This window comes from Crotalus tigris, unplaced genomic scaffold (assembly GCF_016545835.1).
Source record: "Crotalus tigris isolate CLP2741 ecotype Arizona unplaced genomic scaffold, ASM1654583v1 scf7180000018219.524809, whole genome shotgun sequence".
NCBI lineage: Eukaryota > Metazoa > Chordata > Lepidosauria > Squamata > Viperidae > Crotalus > Crotalus tigris.
This window is the reverse complement of record NW_024096888.1, coordinates 140,598-160,264: the sequence shown is the minus strand read 5'-3', so window position 1 is coordinate 160,264 and position 19,667 is coordinate 140,598. Positions and strand designations below refer to the sequence as shown.

Genomic DNA, 19,667 nt, shown 5'->3' with positions numbered 1-19,667 from the left:
CCCCATTGCCGGCAATGGAAAAAAAGTCACAATACGTCACGACACGTCACGTGATGTTGCGTGTTTGACACCCCTGTTCTATGTAAACCACTCAGAGTTGGTCTCAGTTGAAGTAGCAGATAAGTTGAATAAAAACCCTGTAAATAAATAATAAATTTGATCTTCTGCCAAGAAAATAATAACATTCAAGATAATAATTAAAACAGTAGTTAAAAAGTAGACTAACTTTTGCTGTCTCTCTGAATTATTTTGCACATAAAACTGATGAAGTATATTAAAATCTGATCTAGTGGTTTGGTCTAGTGATTAAGGCACCAAACTAGAAACTGGAAGAATATGAGTTCTAGTCCTGCCTTAGCATGGAAACTGGCTGGATTATTTGGAGCAGTCATTCTCTTTCAACCCAACTTTTTCCACAGGTTTGTGGTTGTAAAAAAAAATAGGAGTAAGGAGGAGTAGGCATGTTTGTTGCTTTGAATTATTTATAAAAATAAAGGTAGAATAAAAAAATATAAATCTAAAATCTAAACCTTTTTTTAAAAAAATAAGTTATTTATGATTGTGAACTTCTTAAATACAATTCTGACTTTAGGCTAAGGCACCATTTACATGTCAGAAGTCCTTTTTATAATAAAAAATTCAGTCAAATGCATCCTACGTAGGTTGAATGAAAGGGAAAATATTTCTAAACTAAATTATTTCATTAAATAAAACCTTGTGATACTCATTAATACTTTACCCAATTATATGAATGTGCATTTATATTTTGTTTTATCTTGATACAGGTAGTAAAGCACAGCTAGGTTTCCATCAATGTTGCATTACAACTTTTGCTTTGATGTGCAAGTAAGAAGTAGGTTAGAGGAGTTTTTTAAAAAATATGTTTGCAAAGAAGGAAATACTTCAGTTCATTTGCTAATGCTCCTGTTATAGATAGTTTATCTAGTTCTGATACCTGATTTAAATTTATTAATAAATATTTTGCATCGTGTCTTGCTGTGTGTAGAAACTGTAATGCCTGCTTTTCTTTCTAGAGTTAAGGTGACAGCTAGCTTTAGCTCTGCTAATTTAAATGCAAATTTCGGCACTGGGGGATATTTATCAAAATTGCAATGTCTGGGGTAGTGAAACTAATGATTCAATTCTGCATATTACTAAAACATCCATTTTGTTCAGGTCTTGAATTTAAATGCTGCTGTTAATTATGGCTACTTGGAGTCTCACGGTGCGTTATGAATGGAGAACCCGGGGATAGTGTCCTAAATAGATTAATTTCAAAACAGTTATTTAATCCAAAACAATAAATATGTTTTAGTTATCTAAACTGAATAAATAAATAAGATACATAAATGTTTTGTTTTTTTACTGTGATCTTTTGGCAATTTAAAACAAATTCTAACCTGATGCATCAGTTCGCATTTTGCGCCAATATATTCTCTGGTCTGATGTGGCCCAAGAGAATTCTACAAAAAACTCAGAAACATTTCAGCCTGCTCTTGACCAAATTATGATTTTGCTTATAGCATTCATAAAATTGACTCAGGTTCATTCTGGGAAGTCCTATACCAAATTTTCAAAAGTTCCATATTGGAATTTCAGAAACTAGAGAGTTCCATCTCTAGTCTTAGTGAAAACCATTGACAATGTTTCCTTTTCACTAAAAATTTATCCAGAAAATATTTCATAGTGATGATTATTCTTTATGTAGTAATGTCTGTATTATTAGAATATGATAAAAACCTAAAATACAGTAATGTCTGTATTATTAGAATATGATAAAAATCTTTGCCTTGTAAATTACTCATAAATCACACCTTACCTTAGTCCATAGTTTTGAAAAAAGTCAAACCTCCATAATAAATTTTACTTACCTTATCTAAACTGTATCCATAAATCAACTATTTATATGCAACATAAATATCCCAATAAGCCTAACCTCTACAATATGATAAATGAGCTTCTGATTTTGAACTATGTTAAGTAGATTATCTAAACACATACCATTTTGTTCTCTTTGAACTCCAGCAGCAAGTAGATCAGGTTCACCAAGGCTTATATCATTAAGTCTAGTTCCAAGACATTCTATGCAAAGATGTTTGCACCACTCTTCTGCCTCAAGCTCTGACAGGAAAAAAAAATGCACCAGGAATGTTATTAATAGAATATTACAGGGATTGAGGAACAAATCAAGTACACTATTAATGATGAATGTGAGAAAAGACTGCAAAAAATTGAAGAAAAAGAAAAAAAAACCTAGGTGTCAGAGAAGATGGTGGAATTTGACAAGAAAAGAAGCCAAAGCCAAGAAAAAAAAATATTTTAGAAAGGAACTTAACAAAAAAATTCAGTGAGCTATTAGAAGAAATAAGATTCAGTGATAGTTACATCTCCACTGGTTTTCAAAAGCGTTCTCTAAATTCAGAAGGTTTAATATCAAATTGGCATGTTAAAGGAGACAAATTTGAAGACCCCTTAACTCACATGATTTATTCATGTGTTCAGGTTCTTCCATATTTATTGAACAGACTTAATACTGTGAACACAGTTTTACTAAAGGAGTTAAAATCTAAGGATAAAATGGTTAGATAATTGGAATAGGAAGAACTCTGGATCTGGAAAAAAATGCGAAGAAGATTGTTATCTGATCTTAGAAAAAGATTTGGTCTGTTATCAAAGGCTGGCTTGGCAAAACATAAATATTTAATGATAAGATTCAGTGATGACAAAATGTAATTAGTACCTTAAAAGTTGAATTATTACCCTTTTCAATATATATGATTATTTTATTCAGTTACCTTTTTTATTCCTTCTACTCATATGTCTAGATTTAATTTAGTTATTAGATTAAACAGGTCAGACAAGATAATAGCAAATGAATTATTGCTGGGGACTAAACTCCAAATTTTAATATCAGATACTAGCATAAAAATTATTTTTAACTTTTTTATTATATTTAAAAATAAAATAACATTAAATATGGTTAGTATATCTAGTTTAATATGTATTTAATCATATTAAATGTACAACTCATTGCTGCAGATCAGATATAGATATCTATCTTCTACTTTTGAATAATTCTTTTAATCAAAGAATTTACTGTTACTGGTATCTTGATACATTCTAAATACTATGGTTATGGTCAAAATATAAAACTTCCTAAAAATCCTAATCAAAAGCCACCTTAAAAATGTACATTAAACTTCCCATATTAAATGTTTTATCACAATACAAAGCAATTACAATTGCCAAATCTTTCCTGTTTTGACAAATATGCAAAAATATTACAGTAGTTTGGATATTTCCCATCATTTTCCCAAACAGTTCAGAATATCTGCAACAAATATCTGGGAGGAATCTGAAGATGCAATAAAAGCAGATGCATACACTTGCTTCATCATGTTTTTTACCATCATATAGTCTGAAACCCATCTCCTTACCCAAAGTTTGATTATTTTCAGTGTAATTCACCCACCACCATTAATCTAAGTACCTTTTCATTTGCTTCATTTCTTGGAGCTCCTTTGAAAACCTGCTTTTTCCTGCTTGGCAATCTGCCTTTATCAGAGCTCAAACAGGTAGTGTACAAACCAGAGCTTCATACTTTATAATTGGGATATTGTCAAGCACGCTCAGGAAACCATCAAGATTCATTAGTTCCTCTGATAGATCATTATAAAAAGTCCTTTGTCATTTCAGAGATCCCAGGTGCTAAGAATTTGTTGCTAGATAAAAAAACTGCTCTGAGATAGAAAAGCATAAACCTATAAGTTGCCCAGTGTCGCCTTATAGAGGAGATGGGAAGCATAAAAATTTAATAAATAAATAAACACATATGTCTTCCATATTGTTCCATCTGCTCCAAAATAAAGATTCAGAATGTGCTTACATTTGTTGGATTTAAGATTACCTGGGACAAAGAGACCAAAAATACATAAAGAACTGTTTTGCTTTGTGAAGGCTGGAACATACAGTGGTTGATGTACCTACAATTTGTTAGAAGAAAAAAACAATCTCAAAAATGAGAAGCTTCTAAGAAAAATGACAGAATTTGAAATGCTTATACTGAATTGAGAGCATCTACTAGAACATATGTATTTGCCATTACTTAAATGTGACATGGAGATAGAACAAATTAACTTCTTCATAAAACAGAGTCAAAACTTTTAAGAAACAGTCACAAAGGAACAATGAGAATAATTATGGTACAGCTTTATAAAATTTAACATTTTAGCTTTATAACTTAAGAAAAAAACTGGTATAAAATGTTTTATAGAACATATAAAACTATGTCAATAATTGACAAGAAAGACAAATCATACCTAAATGACTGGAAAAGGCCATGAGACAGAAGGAGAATTTTACCAAATGTGACAGGCACATCAAAAAAAAATCTCAAAATTACTGGAAAGAAATACAGAGCACTATTCAAAGCATATTTTGAAATTAAGTTTGAAATTAAACTGTACGTACTTCTTATTACTAAGTATAATTCCAAAATATATTAACAAAACATATCACAATTCACTAACTGTAGTTCTAATTATTAATTGGAAAAGAGAAATATTACTGAATGAAGGCATGTTATCAGACTGGTTACCGGTACTTAATCTTGGAGAATACATAATAAATGGCAAAATTTACAACACATATTCACAACAGAAGTTTAACCCAATTTAAGCAAGAATGGCTTCCATATAAAGTATATATAGTCTGCAGCAAGGCAAATATAAGTATTTAGAGTATGGTTTATAACAACTAATTAAAGAATTGAAATTATAAAAGGTTAAGTATCAATAAATATTGTACATTAGTTGAAATAGACCAAAGAGGAAGAAACGAATTATCTATAATGTTTTTAATAGTTTTTCATTTTTTTAAATTCTTAAATAACAAATAGTGGAGGATTTTGGAACATCATTCAGAGACTCAAATCCTTCTCACATTGTTAAAATAATTTAATCTGCATAATGTACTTTATGGATAATTTCTCATAAACAAACTGAGCACTAACTGTATCATCACAGTAATTCCTTTATTCACTTACTGATTACTGTATTTCTGTATCAGCTATTTTCTTTCTTTTCTCCTTTTGCTTGCTCTTGCTCTTTTTAATGATTAATGAATAAATTAAAAAAAAACATTACCTGGGACACGTTTATGGTAATATTGAAGACATGACTCTCCAGGCCAATTTATTTCCTTTCCACCACCAGAAGCATTCGCATTGAAGTCCCCTGCTTCAAAGGCCAGAGAGACTCCAATACTAGCTTTGCAATGAAGTTCCAGGAGAGTCACTGCAGGACAATGGGTTGATAAGTCTATCAAAAGAAACCCTAGCTTGTCCCCAAAGATCAGTTTCATGTATAGGCACTTTCATCCAGCTGTTTCTTATGTAATGTTACTAATTATTGCCATGACTTTACAACTAACCTAAATGTTTGACCACTTAGACCCAAGTATGGATGTTTTTTTTTAACTTAGAAGGGGATCTACACAAATGTGTGGATCTCCAATCTCCTGAATATGTGCTATATCATTCTCCCCAGTGTCTTGGCCATGCTTTCTCCTGCCCATTGCTGTCTAAATGTGGGATCCACCTCCTCATCTACAGCACCAGAACCTAATAATCCTCTTTATGGTATTATGTTCAGTTTCTGCCATATCTCCATATGTCAGTTCTTGTGCTCACCACTCAGCTCTAGTCATATCCAAACTATGCAACCTACTCTACACAGGGCTACCCTTGAAGAGTATTTAAAATGTACAAAATGCAGCTGTATGAACAGTTCCAGGAGCCCCCAGTGTGGCCCATGTTACAAAGCTATTGAACAAGCTGCTCTTATTGCCAGATTGCTTCTGGGTCCATTAAAAATATTGCAATTACTTTTACAGCCCTTTATGACATTGGTTCAGATTACCTGAGGAACCATCTCACCATAATGGGATTGACCTGTCCAGTATAAGGGGCATGCTGCAGATCCCATCAGTCAAGGAATTCTAGCTGGCAGGGTCCAGGAGGAAAGCCTTTTCTGCTGTGCCTTCCACTCTCCGGAATATCGTGTCCTTCAAGGTGACATCTGCACCCACTTTGTGGCCTTCCAAAAGGGCCTGAAAACCTGGCTGTGCAATTGGCTTGGAGCCTGGATGGGGGTGTGTCACATTATAGGTGGTTAATGGACTGTATACGACTCTACCTCCACTCTGTGTGCATCTTGCTTCTTTCCTTACTATATTTCTTAATTTTAAGTCAATTTTAATGTTAATATAGATTATTTTAACAGTTTAATGATTATCCTCTAGGCGAGATGGATGGCATATAAATTTAATAAATAAAAATAAAATATAACCTCATCTTAAAGGTTGCAATATCCAGGGGCACTTCTATGGGCCCAATGAAGCTAATTTCCTCTATTTAATCAAGTCAAAGCTTACCACCATGAATACACCTACTCACTCTCAGTTAATGATAACTGTGAGAGAGCAATGTCTAAAACTCTTTATGAAGCAAACACTTTTAAGTGATCATTTCTTCTGGAATCTGTATTAAGATCTTTCTAAGAAAGAATACAAAAGTGTATTGTACACTGACTAGAACTGTCAGTGTATCTGTCACCATGTAAAAGAATGAAGTCACATATGAATCTTGAATTATACTTTTATGGGCATAGAAGTGGAACCTCTAAGGACAAGAAAACGGTGACCCTCAGATGTTATCGAGGAAAGGGGTTTTGGGAATTCCCACTCCTGACTTTAGGAATAAGTTTTACTAAAAGTTATTTTTATTTGTGTCTGCAATATGCAATGGGGATAATGTTCGTTGTCTTTGTCCACTCCTGACAACCCAAGCAGAGATACTGAAGGAGGCAGAACTGTGGGATTGTGGGCTTGCAACATTATTTATAAAAGCTGCTTAAGAAGCTACTTGAAGAAAGAGGTCAGGTTCAGCAAAGGCTCTGGAGACTGTGGCTGCACAGCTAATGGAGTCAAGAAATATAAATTCTACTTTCTTCTTCTTGAATCTTCTCTCACTGATACTTTCTCAGTGCAGTGAGAAATCAATAGTCTCACAATATGCTCTAGTCATCCAAATCTTCTGTTTCCCAATTAGGAAGCCTCAGTAACTAAGGTTAGCTATAGCTCAAGATAAGCCCTCTTTCATACTTTTTAATTTTTTAAGTGTTAAGGTTGATATATTTGCCCTTTTAAAAATACAGCCTTAGGAAACTAAGTGTCCTGTACCAGGTTTCGGCCACAAACAAGATTACTCAGAGATCACCAGTTTTACTTCAAAGCTGAAGAATTAACAATGAAGCAAAGGAGTGTAAATGAAGAAAAGGCTTGCCTGAAAAGTTTGCTTTGAAATATGAGCACAAAATAGCCATGAGCAAAAAAAGCCATGTCAAGGTTGTCAGCCAGTTCAAAGATCAGATGCCCAAGAGTAGAATCTACACATGAATTGAAGGTGAAATGTTGTTTGCAGCAAAGAGAACCTAACTCAGAGCTTTTTCTTAAATAAGGCAGCAGCCAGCTATCACTAGTCACAATGAGTCTTTGGTGCTCCTGAACTTGCTTGTTTTCTTGCAGACGTTTCAATACCCAAACTAGGCAACATCATCAGTGCTAGTTACCTAGTTTGGATAATGAAACAGTTTGCAAGAAAACAAGCAAGCTCAGAGAGCACCAAGGATCCTTCATGTCAATCCTGAGCTACAAATATTCTCCTTTATTAGTATTATTAATCAGAAAGTTTACTCCTTTGCTTAATGAGGAACCTAAGAGAACATCAATGTTTTGCTGTCTTCTCTTATCTGCTTGGGGAAGCTAGGAGGTCTTACGTCATACTTACCTGACTTTTCCAGCTGCTCAGAAGATGCCTGAGTTTGTTCAGCCTGGTAGGATTTCTGGCTTTGTGCTCCCTAAGGCTGACGTTCCACAGATTCATCTGGAGCAGCTTCTTCAGGGCCACATACAGACTCAGAAACTGAGTCCTAAGCCTGGGCATTAAGAAGTTTAGCTGCATATTTGGCAGTAACAGAAAAGAAACTTGCAATATTCTGATCTTTGTCATCTACAGCTAAATATTTTTTTTCACTTAAACTTAGTTATTATTGTCACCTTATATCTAAGTCCTAAAAGCGTAACAGTAAATGTTCTCCTGGATTCAGTATAAAATTGCCTTTTGACAATTTCTTTGGACAGGGATGAATATAAATCTGGCCTTGGGTAAGCCTGTGTACAACAAACTTTTATTAGAGATTTATTGGGGGGCAAGTAGACATTTACAGCTACTTTAAAAAAAAAAAAGCATAGGAAAACCTACTCACATTAAAATCTGAAACCAGAATATAACATGTATACAAGGTATATGAAACCCAATGGATAACTAGAATATACAACACTTCATCAATATTTCACAAAGAATTTACATTTACATAGCCTCACTGATTTAAAAATGACAGTGCTTAGATAATTATTTTCATCCAAAATAATATTTTGCCAAAAAACGAACATATTAGAGAAAATGGGAAAACAGCACTTGACAGTTTTTTTCATGTCTTTGGAAAGTAGGTTAGCTCTTTGAAAAAATTTGTAAAAGCATGACCCATAGAATAGTGTCGCATGACTATCACACCTTCAAGACTCTCTGAAAATAATACACATTTAGAGACAATACACAAAAATGACATAAATTTATATACATGGAATTTAAGCCATTGACAGATGATGTATGAGTTTCTGGGTTTGGATAGATTTCAGTGAATAACATGGTAATTTACTGCATCTAACCTGAAATACCAGATCTATTTTTCATTTTCTGTTTTCTGTCACTGTTTGGTCTCACTTGCGTTTGGCTATTTATGTTGTATTTGCAGTACAGGCAGCTGTAAATAGATTAATCATTTGGGGACTTTTTCTTAGATTCAGCATCCTTTACTGGCTGAAAGTCTGCTAAAATGACTGGAATACTTAATTCTAATACACAGTACAATAACTTATCTAACGGTAAGCTCTTGTGCTGAAGGCAATATAGTCAAAATAATGCTACTGAGAAACGGGTGAGAGTTATTAGCATGCCTGAGGCACTCTAAGTATATCTTTAAAAGAAATAAAAACACACATATAAGGGAACAATCCTAAAACCTGCAAAACAAAATTTAAAAGCACAATACATATTTGCAATAGCACATCTTGCTAGGAAAAGACAGCAAGGGAAGAATGGAGTGAAAAATAAAATGGAGTGCTATAGAATAGGGGTGTCAAACTGCTGACCTGAGGGCCAGATGCATCATGGCAAAACTGCACCCACCCCATTGCTGGAAATGGAAAAAAAGTCGCGATACGTCACAACACAACATGTGACATTCTGAGTTTGACATCCCTGGCCTAGAGGGTCAACAACCAGAACAGAGGTGTTATGTCCCGAGCCTTGCAAACGGCTCGGGGCGTTTGCAGGCGGTCCCGGGCAGGTGCAAAGCTGCCCGGGACCAGACAGGCTGTCGCCAGCACCGTGCGCATGCGCGGGTGCTGGCGCGGGAAAAGTATCGCATTGACCCGGGAAATGTCTATATAAGAAGCTGAGAGGTTTTGGAAGCTGCTGAAGCCATCTACTTGTAAGCTGAACGCAGAATAAAGAAAACTGAGAACTACAACTGCTTCTCGTGTCTTACATTCCCGCGAAGGACTCAACACTGGCGACGAAGGTGGGATGCCTTACATCGCCTGGAAAGGAAGAAGTGTAAGCTTACCCAAGTGAGTCCTGAGCGGCGGAACGGCGTTGACTCGGCAGCTACTCGCCAATCCAGTGCGCATTCGGGGGTAGGCTGGCTGATAGACCCGTCTCCTGAAGATGGCAAAGGTTGGAAGGCTTTCGGAGTTCGACGTCTCACATCCAGAGCGGTGGGAGTCCTACGTAGCCAGGGTGGAGAACTACTTCAAGGCAAACCAAGTGAGGGAAGAGAGCTTGAAGGCTGCCACCCTGCTTTGTGTTTGCGGTCAAGACGCCTTCGACATCGCAGAAAACCTTGCAGCACCTGTTCCAGTAGAGTCTGTCAGCTACGCAGATCTGAAGAAGCTACTGAAGGAGCACTTCCAGCCCAAGATGTCCGTCATCGCATGGCGCCACACCTTCGAGCAGAGGGATCAACGATCCGGTGAGTCGGCCAAAGAATACATCGCCGCATTAAGGAAGGCCGCCAAGCACTGCGAGTTCAAGGACCTCGAAGAACGACTGAGGGACCGATTCGTGTGCGGGTTAAGGCATCGAGGTCTACAACAGAGACTTTTCGCTAAAGAAGAATTGTCCTTCCAAGATGCCTTAAGAGAAGTCACCGCAGAAGAAGCAGCAGGCGGCGCCGTCAAGAACATGCGGCCGATCAGAAACAGTCCAGAGGTTGCATCCATGCACCAGGAAGACGTCCAGAGGAACTCTGAGGAGGATCCGGATGAGGAAGTCGACTGTCTCCACCCCACAAAGGAAGGAAATCAGAAGGGAAGCTCTTCAGCTCCACTCAAGTGCATCGGCTGTGGAGGTCGCCACAGGAGAACCGACTGCAAGTTCCGCTCCGCTACCTGCCGGGCATGCGGCAAACAAGGACACATTGCAGCTGTGTGTCTGGGCCGACGAAAGGTACAACCTCAGGAAGAACTGCGCCTGAAAGGTACCAGGGTCCCAGCCAGAATAGGGTAGGGTTTTGCGCTTCGCGAAGAAGCATCCTTAGGACAGGCACACACAAGCCCATTAAGAAAAAGCTGTCACTCAAGGTGAAGCTACAAGGGGTTCCATTAACTATGGAACTAGACACAGGGTCTGCCCTTTCAATCATCTCCTTGCATACATTTAGGAAGATTTGTTCCGGAAGTGGAACTCAGGCCAAGTTAAGGCCTTCTGACATTGTGTTAACAGATTTTCAAAATTCAAGAGTGTGTGTTAAGGGGGAGGCCACCCTTAACGTGCAATACAAGAGTTTTGAAGGTCCACTAGACTTATTAGTAGTAGGGGGTGAACGAACGAGTCTCATAGGACTCGATTGGTTTGAGGCCCTGGGATACACGTCACAGGACTCAACAGCTTACAAACACTCGACCTACAGGAAGTCTGCAAAGAATTTGCAGATGTTTTCAGCCCCCAGCTGGGCACATTCAAAGGACCCCCTGTGTCCTTAAAGCTAGACCCCACTGTCACTCCCATTAGAATTAAAGCAAGAAGGGTCCCTTTTGCTTTAAAGAGTAAAATTGACACTGAGTTAGACAAACTGATCCAACAGGGAATTCTAGAACCTGTTGATTCCAGCCCTTGGGAGACCCCCATTGTCACGCCTCTAAAGGCAAATGGGGACATTCGCATTTGTGCTGACTACAAATGCACTCTGAATAAGGCATTGCAGCAACATGCCTATCCTGTTCCTGTGGTCAGTCATATTCTGGCCTCCCTCAAGGGGGGGGCGCGTTTTTGCAAAGCTTGACCTAGCTCAAGCGTATCAACAGCTGCCTGTTGATGATGCTGCTGCTATAGCTCAGACTATTGTGACCCACAGGGGAGCCTTTAAGGTAAAAAGGCTACAGTTTGGAGTGAATGTCGCTCCTGGGATTTTCCAAAGCGTAATGGAAAACACACTACGGGGTATACCGGGGGTTTGCCCCTACTTTGATGATGTCTTAATTGCAGGAGACTCCACACACATTCTAGCTGAAAGGCTAAGGGCTGTTCTGTTAAGATTCAGGAAATCAGGCCTCAAGCTCAAAAAGACAAATGCAAGATTGGGGTGCCTTCTACTGAATTTCTGGGGTTCAAAATTGATGCTGCTGGGATTCACCCTGCTGAATCCAAACTAACTGCTGTTTAGAAGCACCTAGGCCAAAGTCTAAGGCCGAACTTCAGGCCTTCCTGGGCCTCCTGAATTTCTACAATTCCTTCCTTCCACATAAAGCCAGTGTGGCTGAGCCTCTTCACAGGCTACTAGACAAGCAAGCAGTGTGGCACTGGTCACAAACACATGAGGCTTGTTTTAACAAAGTCAAGGCCTTGCTCACTTCTAACAGTGTACTTGCACATTTCAACGAGTCCCTTCCTGTGTGCATCGCTTGTGATGCGTCCCCTTACGGGGTAGGAGCTGTCCTGAGCCACCTCAGGTCTGATGGAACTCAGGTTCCTGTTGCATATTACTCCAGAACATTGTCTTCTGCTGAGCGCAACTACGCTCAGATAGACAGGGAGGCTCTGGCTGTTGTTGCTGGAATTAAAAAATTCCACGATTTTCTATATGGCAGGCATTTCACGGTCTTCACTGACCATAAGCCTCTGCTGGGACTGTTTACCACACGTAAGCAGACTCCCCAGATCATTTCCCCCAGAATGCTTAGGTGGTCTATTTTTTTGTCTGCATATGATTTTTCTTTACTCCACAAGCCTGGGAAAGAAATGGGCCATGCTGATGGCCTCAGTAGATTGCCTCTGCCAGTAGTAGAAGCTGACCCTGCGCCAGCTGTCAACATTCTATCAATCCAAGCCTTGCCCGAGCTCACTCTTAGTGCCAGGGATGTTGCCGCTGAAACAGGTACAGATCACACACTTTCACGTGTCCGTTCCTGGGTTTTGTCTGGTTGGCCTGAGCACTGCCCTAGTCCTGAGTTTCAGAGTTTCTGGTCCAAAAGGAACGAGCTGTCCCTTTCTCAGGGTTGTCTGCTTTGGGGAAACAGAGTTGTCATTCCCACCTCAATGAGGACTAGGGTCTTAGAATCCCTCCACGAGGGTCATCCTGGCATTGTTCGTATGAAGGCTCTTGCGCGCAGCCACTTGTGGTGGCCTGGTTTAGATAAAGATATTGAGGCTAAGGTGCATGCATGCCACCTGTGCCAACGATCTTGCCCAGAGATGCCCCAAGCTCCCGTGCATAGATGGGAGAAAACGCAGTCCCCATGGTCTAGGGTGCACATTGACTACGCTGGGCCCTTTCAGGGCCAGTTCTTCTTGGTCCTTGTTGACAGCCATTCAAAATGGCTTGAGGTTGTACCTGTCTCATCCATCACCACTGCAAAGACTATTCAGGTACTGAGGGGGATTTTTGCTGCACACAGGCTTCCAGATGTCATTGTGTCTGACAACGGCCCTCAATTCACTTCCTCCGAATTCCAAGCTTTCTTACAGGCTAACATGATTCGTCATGCCACGTCTGCACCCTTCCACACGTCCACCAACGGTATGGCTGAACGTATGGTGCGCATCACGAAGGACGCATTGAAAAGACTCACCTACGGGGACTGGCATCACAGGTTGGCTGACTTTCTCCTTTCTTATCGCACCACACCGTCTAGTTCTACAGGGAGAAGCCCAGCTGAACTTCGTTGGGGGCGTCAACTTACTACTAAACTTCACCGGTTGCATCCGGACAGACTGCCTTCATCTACCTCACATCCTAGGGCACCTAGACAACTACTTGTGGGTGCCCTGGTTTGGGCTCGCAATTACGGGCCTGGTCATACATGGGTCCCCGCTTCTATTTCCAGGGTCACAGGTCCTCTCTCCTACGAGGTAGCCCTGGACAACGGTCGTGTCCTGCGTCGGCACATCGACCAACTCCGCCCTAGGCGGGACCTTTCAGATGAGACTCCTGGGTCTTTTCCAGGGGGGGAGGGGGACCCTTTGGAGCAAAGGGAAGGGCACGAGTTGCTGCCCATCTCCACGGATGGAGCCACTGACGGCCCATTTCAAGCTTCCGCAAGTGCTCCGAAAAGGAATTCATGGAGCTTACCCACACAACAGGCACTCACGCCTACTCCAGCCAGGGAGTCACCCCGGGGGCATACTCACTTTCCACACACATCACACAACACTCCAGTCACGGAGGATACCCGGGAGCATCCCAACAAATCATTCCCCGCAAGAGAGCTGGCACACAATCCCCAGAGTTGGCCTGACCTTACCCCTAATCCTACAGGGGGTCAAACTTACAGGGAGGTGGTCGAGGAACCAAGTCCCGACCGCAACACCTCTAGCCCAAATCAGGGAGTAACTGAGTTTTGGGAAGGTACAGAGACCCACACGAGCCCGGACACAGAACGGGGCTTAGGGATTGGACAGCCTCCTGACAGGTCTTGGACGGACCTAGGAGGTTCTATAGAGACGCCCAGCAGTGGCTATCACTTCAAGGGGCCCGAGGGCCTACAGCTAGGCAGGTCAACCAGGTCACAAAGTGACAGAAGCCCTGGCCTGACGAGCCCGGTGGGCGAGCAAGCAGGCCAGGCATTGGGGCAAAGTCCTTGGAAGGCACCAAGGCATGATAAGGGGAACAGGCTCTTGTCACCCCTCAGTCAGGGAACACCTGTCAGAAACCCAGAGCTGAGAAGGTCACAGAGAGCAAGGAAGTCTCCTAAATACTTAGAGGATTACATAACATTGCTGGCTAAACAAAAGCCAGGTAACGGTAGGAGCACTGAGAAGCAGAACACTGTATAAAATAATGATTATATGTTGGTAGTAGTTTTAGCCCGGGGGAAAGGGGTGTTATGTCCCGAGCCTTGCAAACGGCTCGGGGCGTTTGCAGGCGGTCCCGGGCAGGTGCAAAGCTGCCCGGGACCAGACAGGCTGTCGCCAGCGCCGTGCGCATGCACGGGTCTGGCGCAGGAAAAGTATCGCATTGACCCGGGAAATGTCTATATAAGAAGCTGAGAGGTTTTGGGAGCTGCTGAAGCCATCTACTTGTAAGCTGAACGCAGAATAAAGAAAACTGAGAACTACAACTGCTTCTCGTGTCTTACATTCCCGCGAAGGACTCAACAAGAAGCATTACATATTCAAGCCTTTTTTTTTTTCTTGTAGGGTTCACCTTATATTTGCTAGAAAAACATCTAAACTGGAATAATGTCTTCGTGTTTACCTATTTCCACTAAAATAACTCTCAATTATAAATATAAATTGCCGTGCACATTAATATAGAGTATAAATTTAGGTTTCTACTAAGAATATAGCAAACAAGATAAAATAGAATTTAAATTTTCAAACAAGTTATCTAAAATATTATTTTGTTTCTTTTCATATATGCACGTTCTTTTTTCCGTGTAAAAGTATCCTTATTACATTTTTTTGCTATGTCCCAAATAGTTCCGAAAATCCTTACCTATCTTTAATTATAAATTATAAATAGCAAGTTATTGATGCTATAGAGCAGACAATAAATAAATAGTGTAGTTGCTTCTATGCATTTATAGATGTTTAAGTTGTTTTTACCCACTGATTAATCTTGCCCCTAAAAGGCCTCTACCACCTACCAATAAATTCTGGCTAGTTCTTATGCAGCAGAAGTAAGACAGGCCCTTGTTTGCTCATTGGAGAACCACATTGTGCCTACCACTGCCTCAGCCATCCACCTGTGATGGAATGTGGGAATGAGGCGAAAGTTTGGCAACGAGGTGGCGCAGCAGTTAGAGTGCAGTACTGCAGGCCACTTTAGCTGACTGTGTTCAACAAGTCAGCGGTTCAAATCTCACCGGCTCAAGGTTGACTCAGCCTTCCATCCTTCCGAGGTAGGTAAACTGAGGAACCAGATTGTTGGGGGCAATGTAAATATATACATACATTGCTTACTGGTGTACACCACTTAGAGAGTGCTTGCACTTAAAGCAGTATATAAGTCTCATAAATAAATAAATAAATAAATAAATAAATAAATAAATAAATAAACACAGAGCTTTCCTAGACAAAGACCCAAAATAAGAAACTATGCAGCTATGAGCTGGATTGGGCAGTGGGGAAGAGGTTCAGGGTAGCCATACCCTAGAATCTCTCAGGTTATATCTAGTAGGTTAGAAGGTTACAGCTTTAATTTGGCAAGATTCTGTCCATTATGTACAAGCAAATATAAAACTGGACTCAACTGGATTTCAGTGTATCATCTCTGGGCTTCGGCCTTGACACCATCACACTCTCATTTCACCCAACCAAATTAGGGATAAATCTTTACTCTCCTATGAAAGTCTACACAAAATCTTAGGATTTGCACTGTAAATATGCTTCGAAGCACACTGAAAAACATCTTGCTTCTGTTTTTATTTATACAAATTAGACATAAAAATTAAAATTAAAAAAAATCTAAATGTAAAGGTCAAGGCGATTGAAGATCAATTTATGGATATTTTAAGATTACAGTTAAACTAGGAATAAAATGCAAATTAGTTAGCAGAGCTCCATCAACCATGTCTCCAGAAAGCCCCATTAATTGTGAAAGAAGGTAAGCAAGCAAAAAACCTCCCAAAATAATTAAGCAAAATTGTGGCTTTAAAAAATTACTGACAAAGTAGAGGAATTAATTAAATGGGTATGTTCATGTCATCACAGGAAAAATGGAATTTTAGGAAAAAACAATACAATTCTAACCCACCAAAAATGAATATACTGTATCCAAAGACAGACCACAAGACAGAATATATTGAATAAAATGGCTTATGCAAAATATTTTACAGTTTTGAATCAATACTCAATACTCAAAGATTCAGCTGGTTCAAGTTATGCATTTATAACAAACCTTTTGAAAGCTAATACATTATATAACTATCACTATTTTGAAAGCTTCTATAAAAGAGAAAATTAAAAATATTGTGCCCTCCTTAGCAATTATTCATTGAACAAATCAGGTGTAAGGGCAGATCATGCCAAAACCTTTTCCACTGTTTCTAATTCTATGAAAGAACAAAAGATTTTAATGAAATAATTGATCAGAGTTCGGACAACACAAGAGTATTTCTGAATTTCTGTACGCCATTTTCATAGTATTATCTGCCATTTGCTAATTCTTTAAACCCAGCCTTTTTTTAAAAAATAAAATAAAATAAAGTAGACCAATAGTTTCACAATAACGTTAATATTGGCAAATACTGTGAAATGTTGGTAGTCTGCTCTTTTAAAGGTCAACAATGAAATCTGAGCAGCCACAAAGTTGAGAACATTATAGATTTCAGTCAAAGTGATGGGAAAAATTACTGACTTTGCTAAGAAATATGGTGACTCTCCATTTTTAAAAATAGATTAAAGTAATCATATTTGAAATTCACTTGACCAATATTCAGCTGCCAAAAAGTATTCTAATTAATAAATTGAGATAACTAACATGAAAAAAAAGATATATTCATTTACAATAGATCTTCAAGATACATTGAAATTCTCTCCTTTTTTTATTTGAACTTAAGTAAACATCTCTACTGGACTTGTTTTCTGCATCATCTACCAACTATCAGCTGCCATTATGTAATACAGTTTTAATTACTTTGGGCACTGCCATCCTGAATATGTATTTCTTAGAAAAGACAGGATAGAATTGTAAAGCACCCTAAAGAATTAATCTTTTTTCTTTTCTGATAGGAAGGAGAAAAAAAACAAACAACCCCCCCCCAACCTATCGCCTAACTGTTTTCTTTCTGCCCAGTATTTCTGAGTCCCTTGTGATATATTCAAGGCTGTGTTTGCTGTATGGTTTGTTCTCATATGGATCAGTAGGATAGGATATTTCTTAACGAACTTAAAGAGTCTTGAGATTCTTTCTGTCACATTCCAGATGTGGGATGGCAACTTATTTCTCTTGACAAACCATTTAGCCAAAAATTGCTTTTTAAGTCCCTGTCAGTAGGGAACTTCATCACCACCCACTTTTCTACCTTTTTTGGACAAATGGAATTTTATTTAAATGCCACTTATCCTGATTGCAAATGCCAGGTGGTCTGTCTATCTTTATTCTGGTGAGTATTCATATACACATATACCCACCTTACACTTCATAAGCAAAGTAGTTAACTCTTAGAAGGCATGACAAACAAGAAAAAATGCTTTAGAAAAAAAGCAGTTAATGGTCCAAACTGGATTAGTATTATAAAACAGTGTACATTGTCAGGTAAGTCAAATCTCTCTCCAAAGTTCCTTTCTTTTGAAAAATAAACACATGGATCAACGTGAAGTCTTTTTAATTTTAATTTAATATTTTTTTTTCTTTCAATACGCCTGCATCAGCATGTATGACAGTTTTTCTAAACAGAGAATGAGAGAAATACATTCTTTTCATCTCATGTATAGTGGCCCTGATCTGGATCAAACCACCAGTATGTATGACAGTTTTTCTAAACAGAGACAATGAGAGAAATACATTCTTTTCACCTCATGTATGGTGGCCCTGATCTGGATCAAACTACCACAAACGTACTCTCAAATAAAACTTGAATGGCAAGTGCATATAGGTAATCCTCCACTTACAACCATTCATTTAGTGACACATATGACTGTTGCAGCATTTCCATGGTCATGTGATCAAAATTCAGGTGCTAGGCAACTAGGACATATTTATGATAGCTGCGCTGTCCTGGGGTCATGTGATCACCATTGGTAACCTTCCCAACTGACAAGAAAAGTCAATGGGGGGAGGGGAGAAACAAGATTTGCTTAACGATCACATGATTCACTTAACAAGTGCAGTGATTCGCTTAGCAACTGTGGCAAAAAGAGTTGTAAAATAGGACAAAATTCATTTAACCACTGACTTGCTTAGCAACAGAAATTTTGGACTGAACTGTGATCATAAGTCAAAGATTACTTTGTATGCAATTTTTTTTTGCATTGCGTAGTTTAACTAAGTTCTATCACAAACGAAAAGAAAGGAAGGATATAAATGGAATGAATGAATGAATCAATGAAACAAATGAAACAAGCAAATTCACCATTCTCAGCTTATATGAAGGGGTGAAAGGATTATGTAACATTGTTATGTTTCTCCCTGACAACCTCTTATTTGACTCTACCAAAAGCTCACTTATTCTTGCTAGATTGTGTGATTAACAATATAGAAACAAATGTTTTTTCTATGTCAAAGATAGTTAAATAAAAATACAACTGTGCTGTGGATACATTTTATACTCTGTTTGCATCCATAGCACTGTAAACCCTGTTCTTTTATATTTTATGGCATAATACAAGGAGCTATGGAATTTTTAGAACGCCACGAGGCCCAAAGGTAATTTGGTTAATGAAACGTTGCTTGCTTTAATCCTTATTATGTTAGGTCCTAAAGCCCTTAGCTCCCACTCTTGGTCTGAGATAGTGTTTGCTATTACCTCCTATGTTTCAAAGGGAGCTCACATAGCATCCAATCCCTAACCTTGGAGTGTCTCATAACCTGTATTTTGATTTTTTAAATGCTACATTAGAGCAATTAAAGAGTTAAAATGCGAAAATATTCTATAATTCCACTCCTTAGCCAAATATCATATTTACATTTGGATATAGAGAATTCAGTTCTTAGCCCTTCTCCTTGTGAAATAATTATCAATTATAACCAATCTCCTAAGTGATAAATAAAATAAAATTTTAAAAAGAGAAAAAAGAAAAAAAAACTGCAAATAAATATTTTTATAAACTTTTATTTATTAAGTTAACATTTTGACATCTAGTGTTTAAAAACAAATTTACAATACTATTCAGCTCATGAGAAAAAAAATACATGGTAACTTATGTATAAAAACTATAGTGTGTAAAAGAAAAATATCATTGTGGAAAGAAACCAGAAGGTGCTGGTCTGTTTGTAAAGATATATGTTACGAGAGTTTGAAATTAATATTACTGTTTATAAAGCTGTAGGAAATAGATTCTACAGAACAAACCATATTTTTAGAACGCAGAAATTTATAGTAAGGGT

At 38.6% G+C, this 19,667-nt stretch overlaps 1 protein-coding gene across 3 annotated transcripts in view; it reads right to left on the bottom strand.

Moving 5' to 3' along the window:
- The window catches only part of DOK6 (docking protein 6), a 224,224-nt gene that overhangs the window by 103,755 nt on the left and 100,802 nt on the right, over positions 1 to 19,667 (bottom strand). For 2 of the 3 annotated variants that reach the window (XM_039349036.1, XM_039349035.1), the window contains exon 4: positions 2,002 to 2,121. In XM_039349036.1, the coding sequence (XP_039204970.1) occupies positions 2,002 to 2,121 (120 nt within the window). Of the gene's footprint in view, positions 1 to 2,001; positions 2,122 to 3,907; positions 3,984 to 7,846; positions 7,995 to 19,667 lie in introns of all 3 variants that reach the window. The other variant, XM_039349037.1, reaches the window with a different exon arrangement.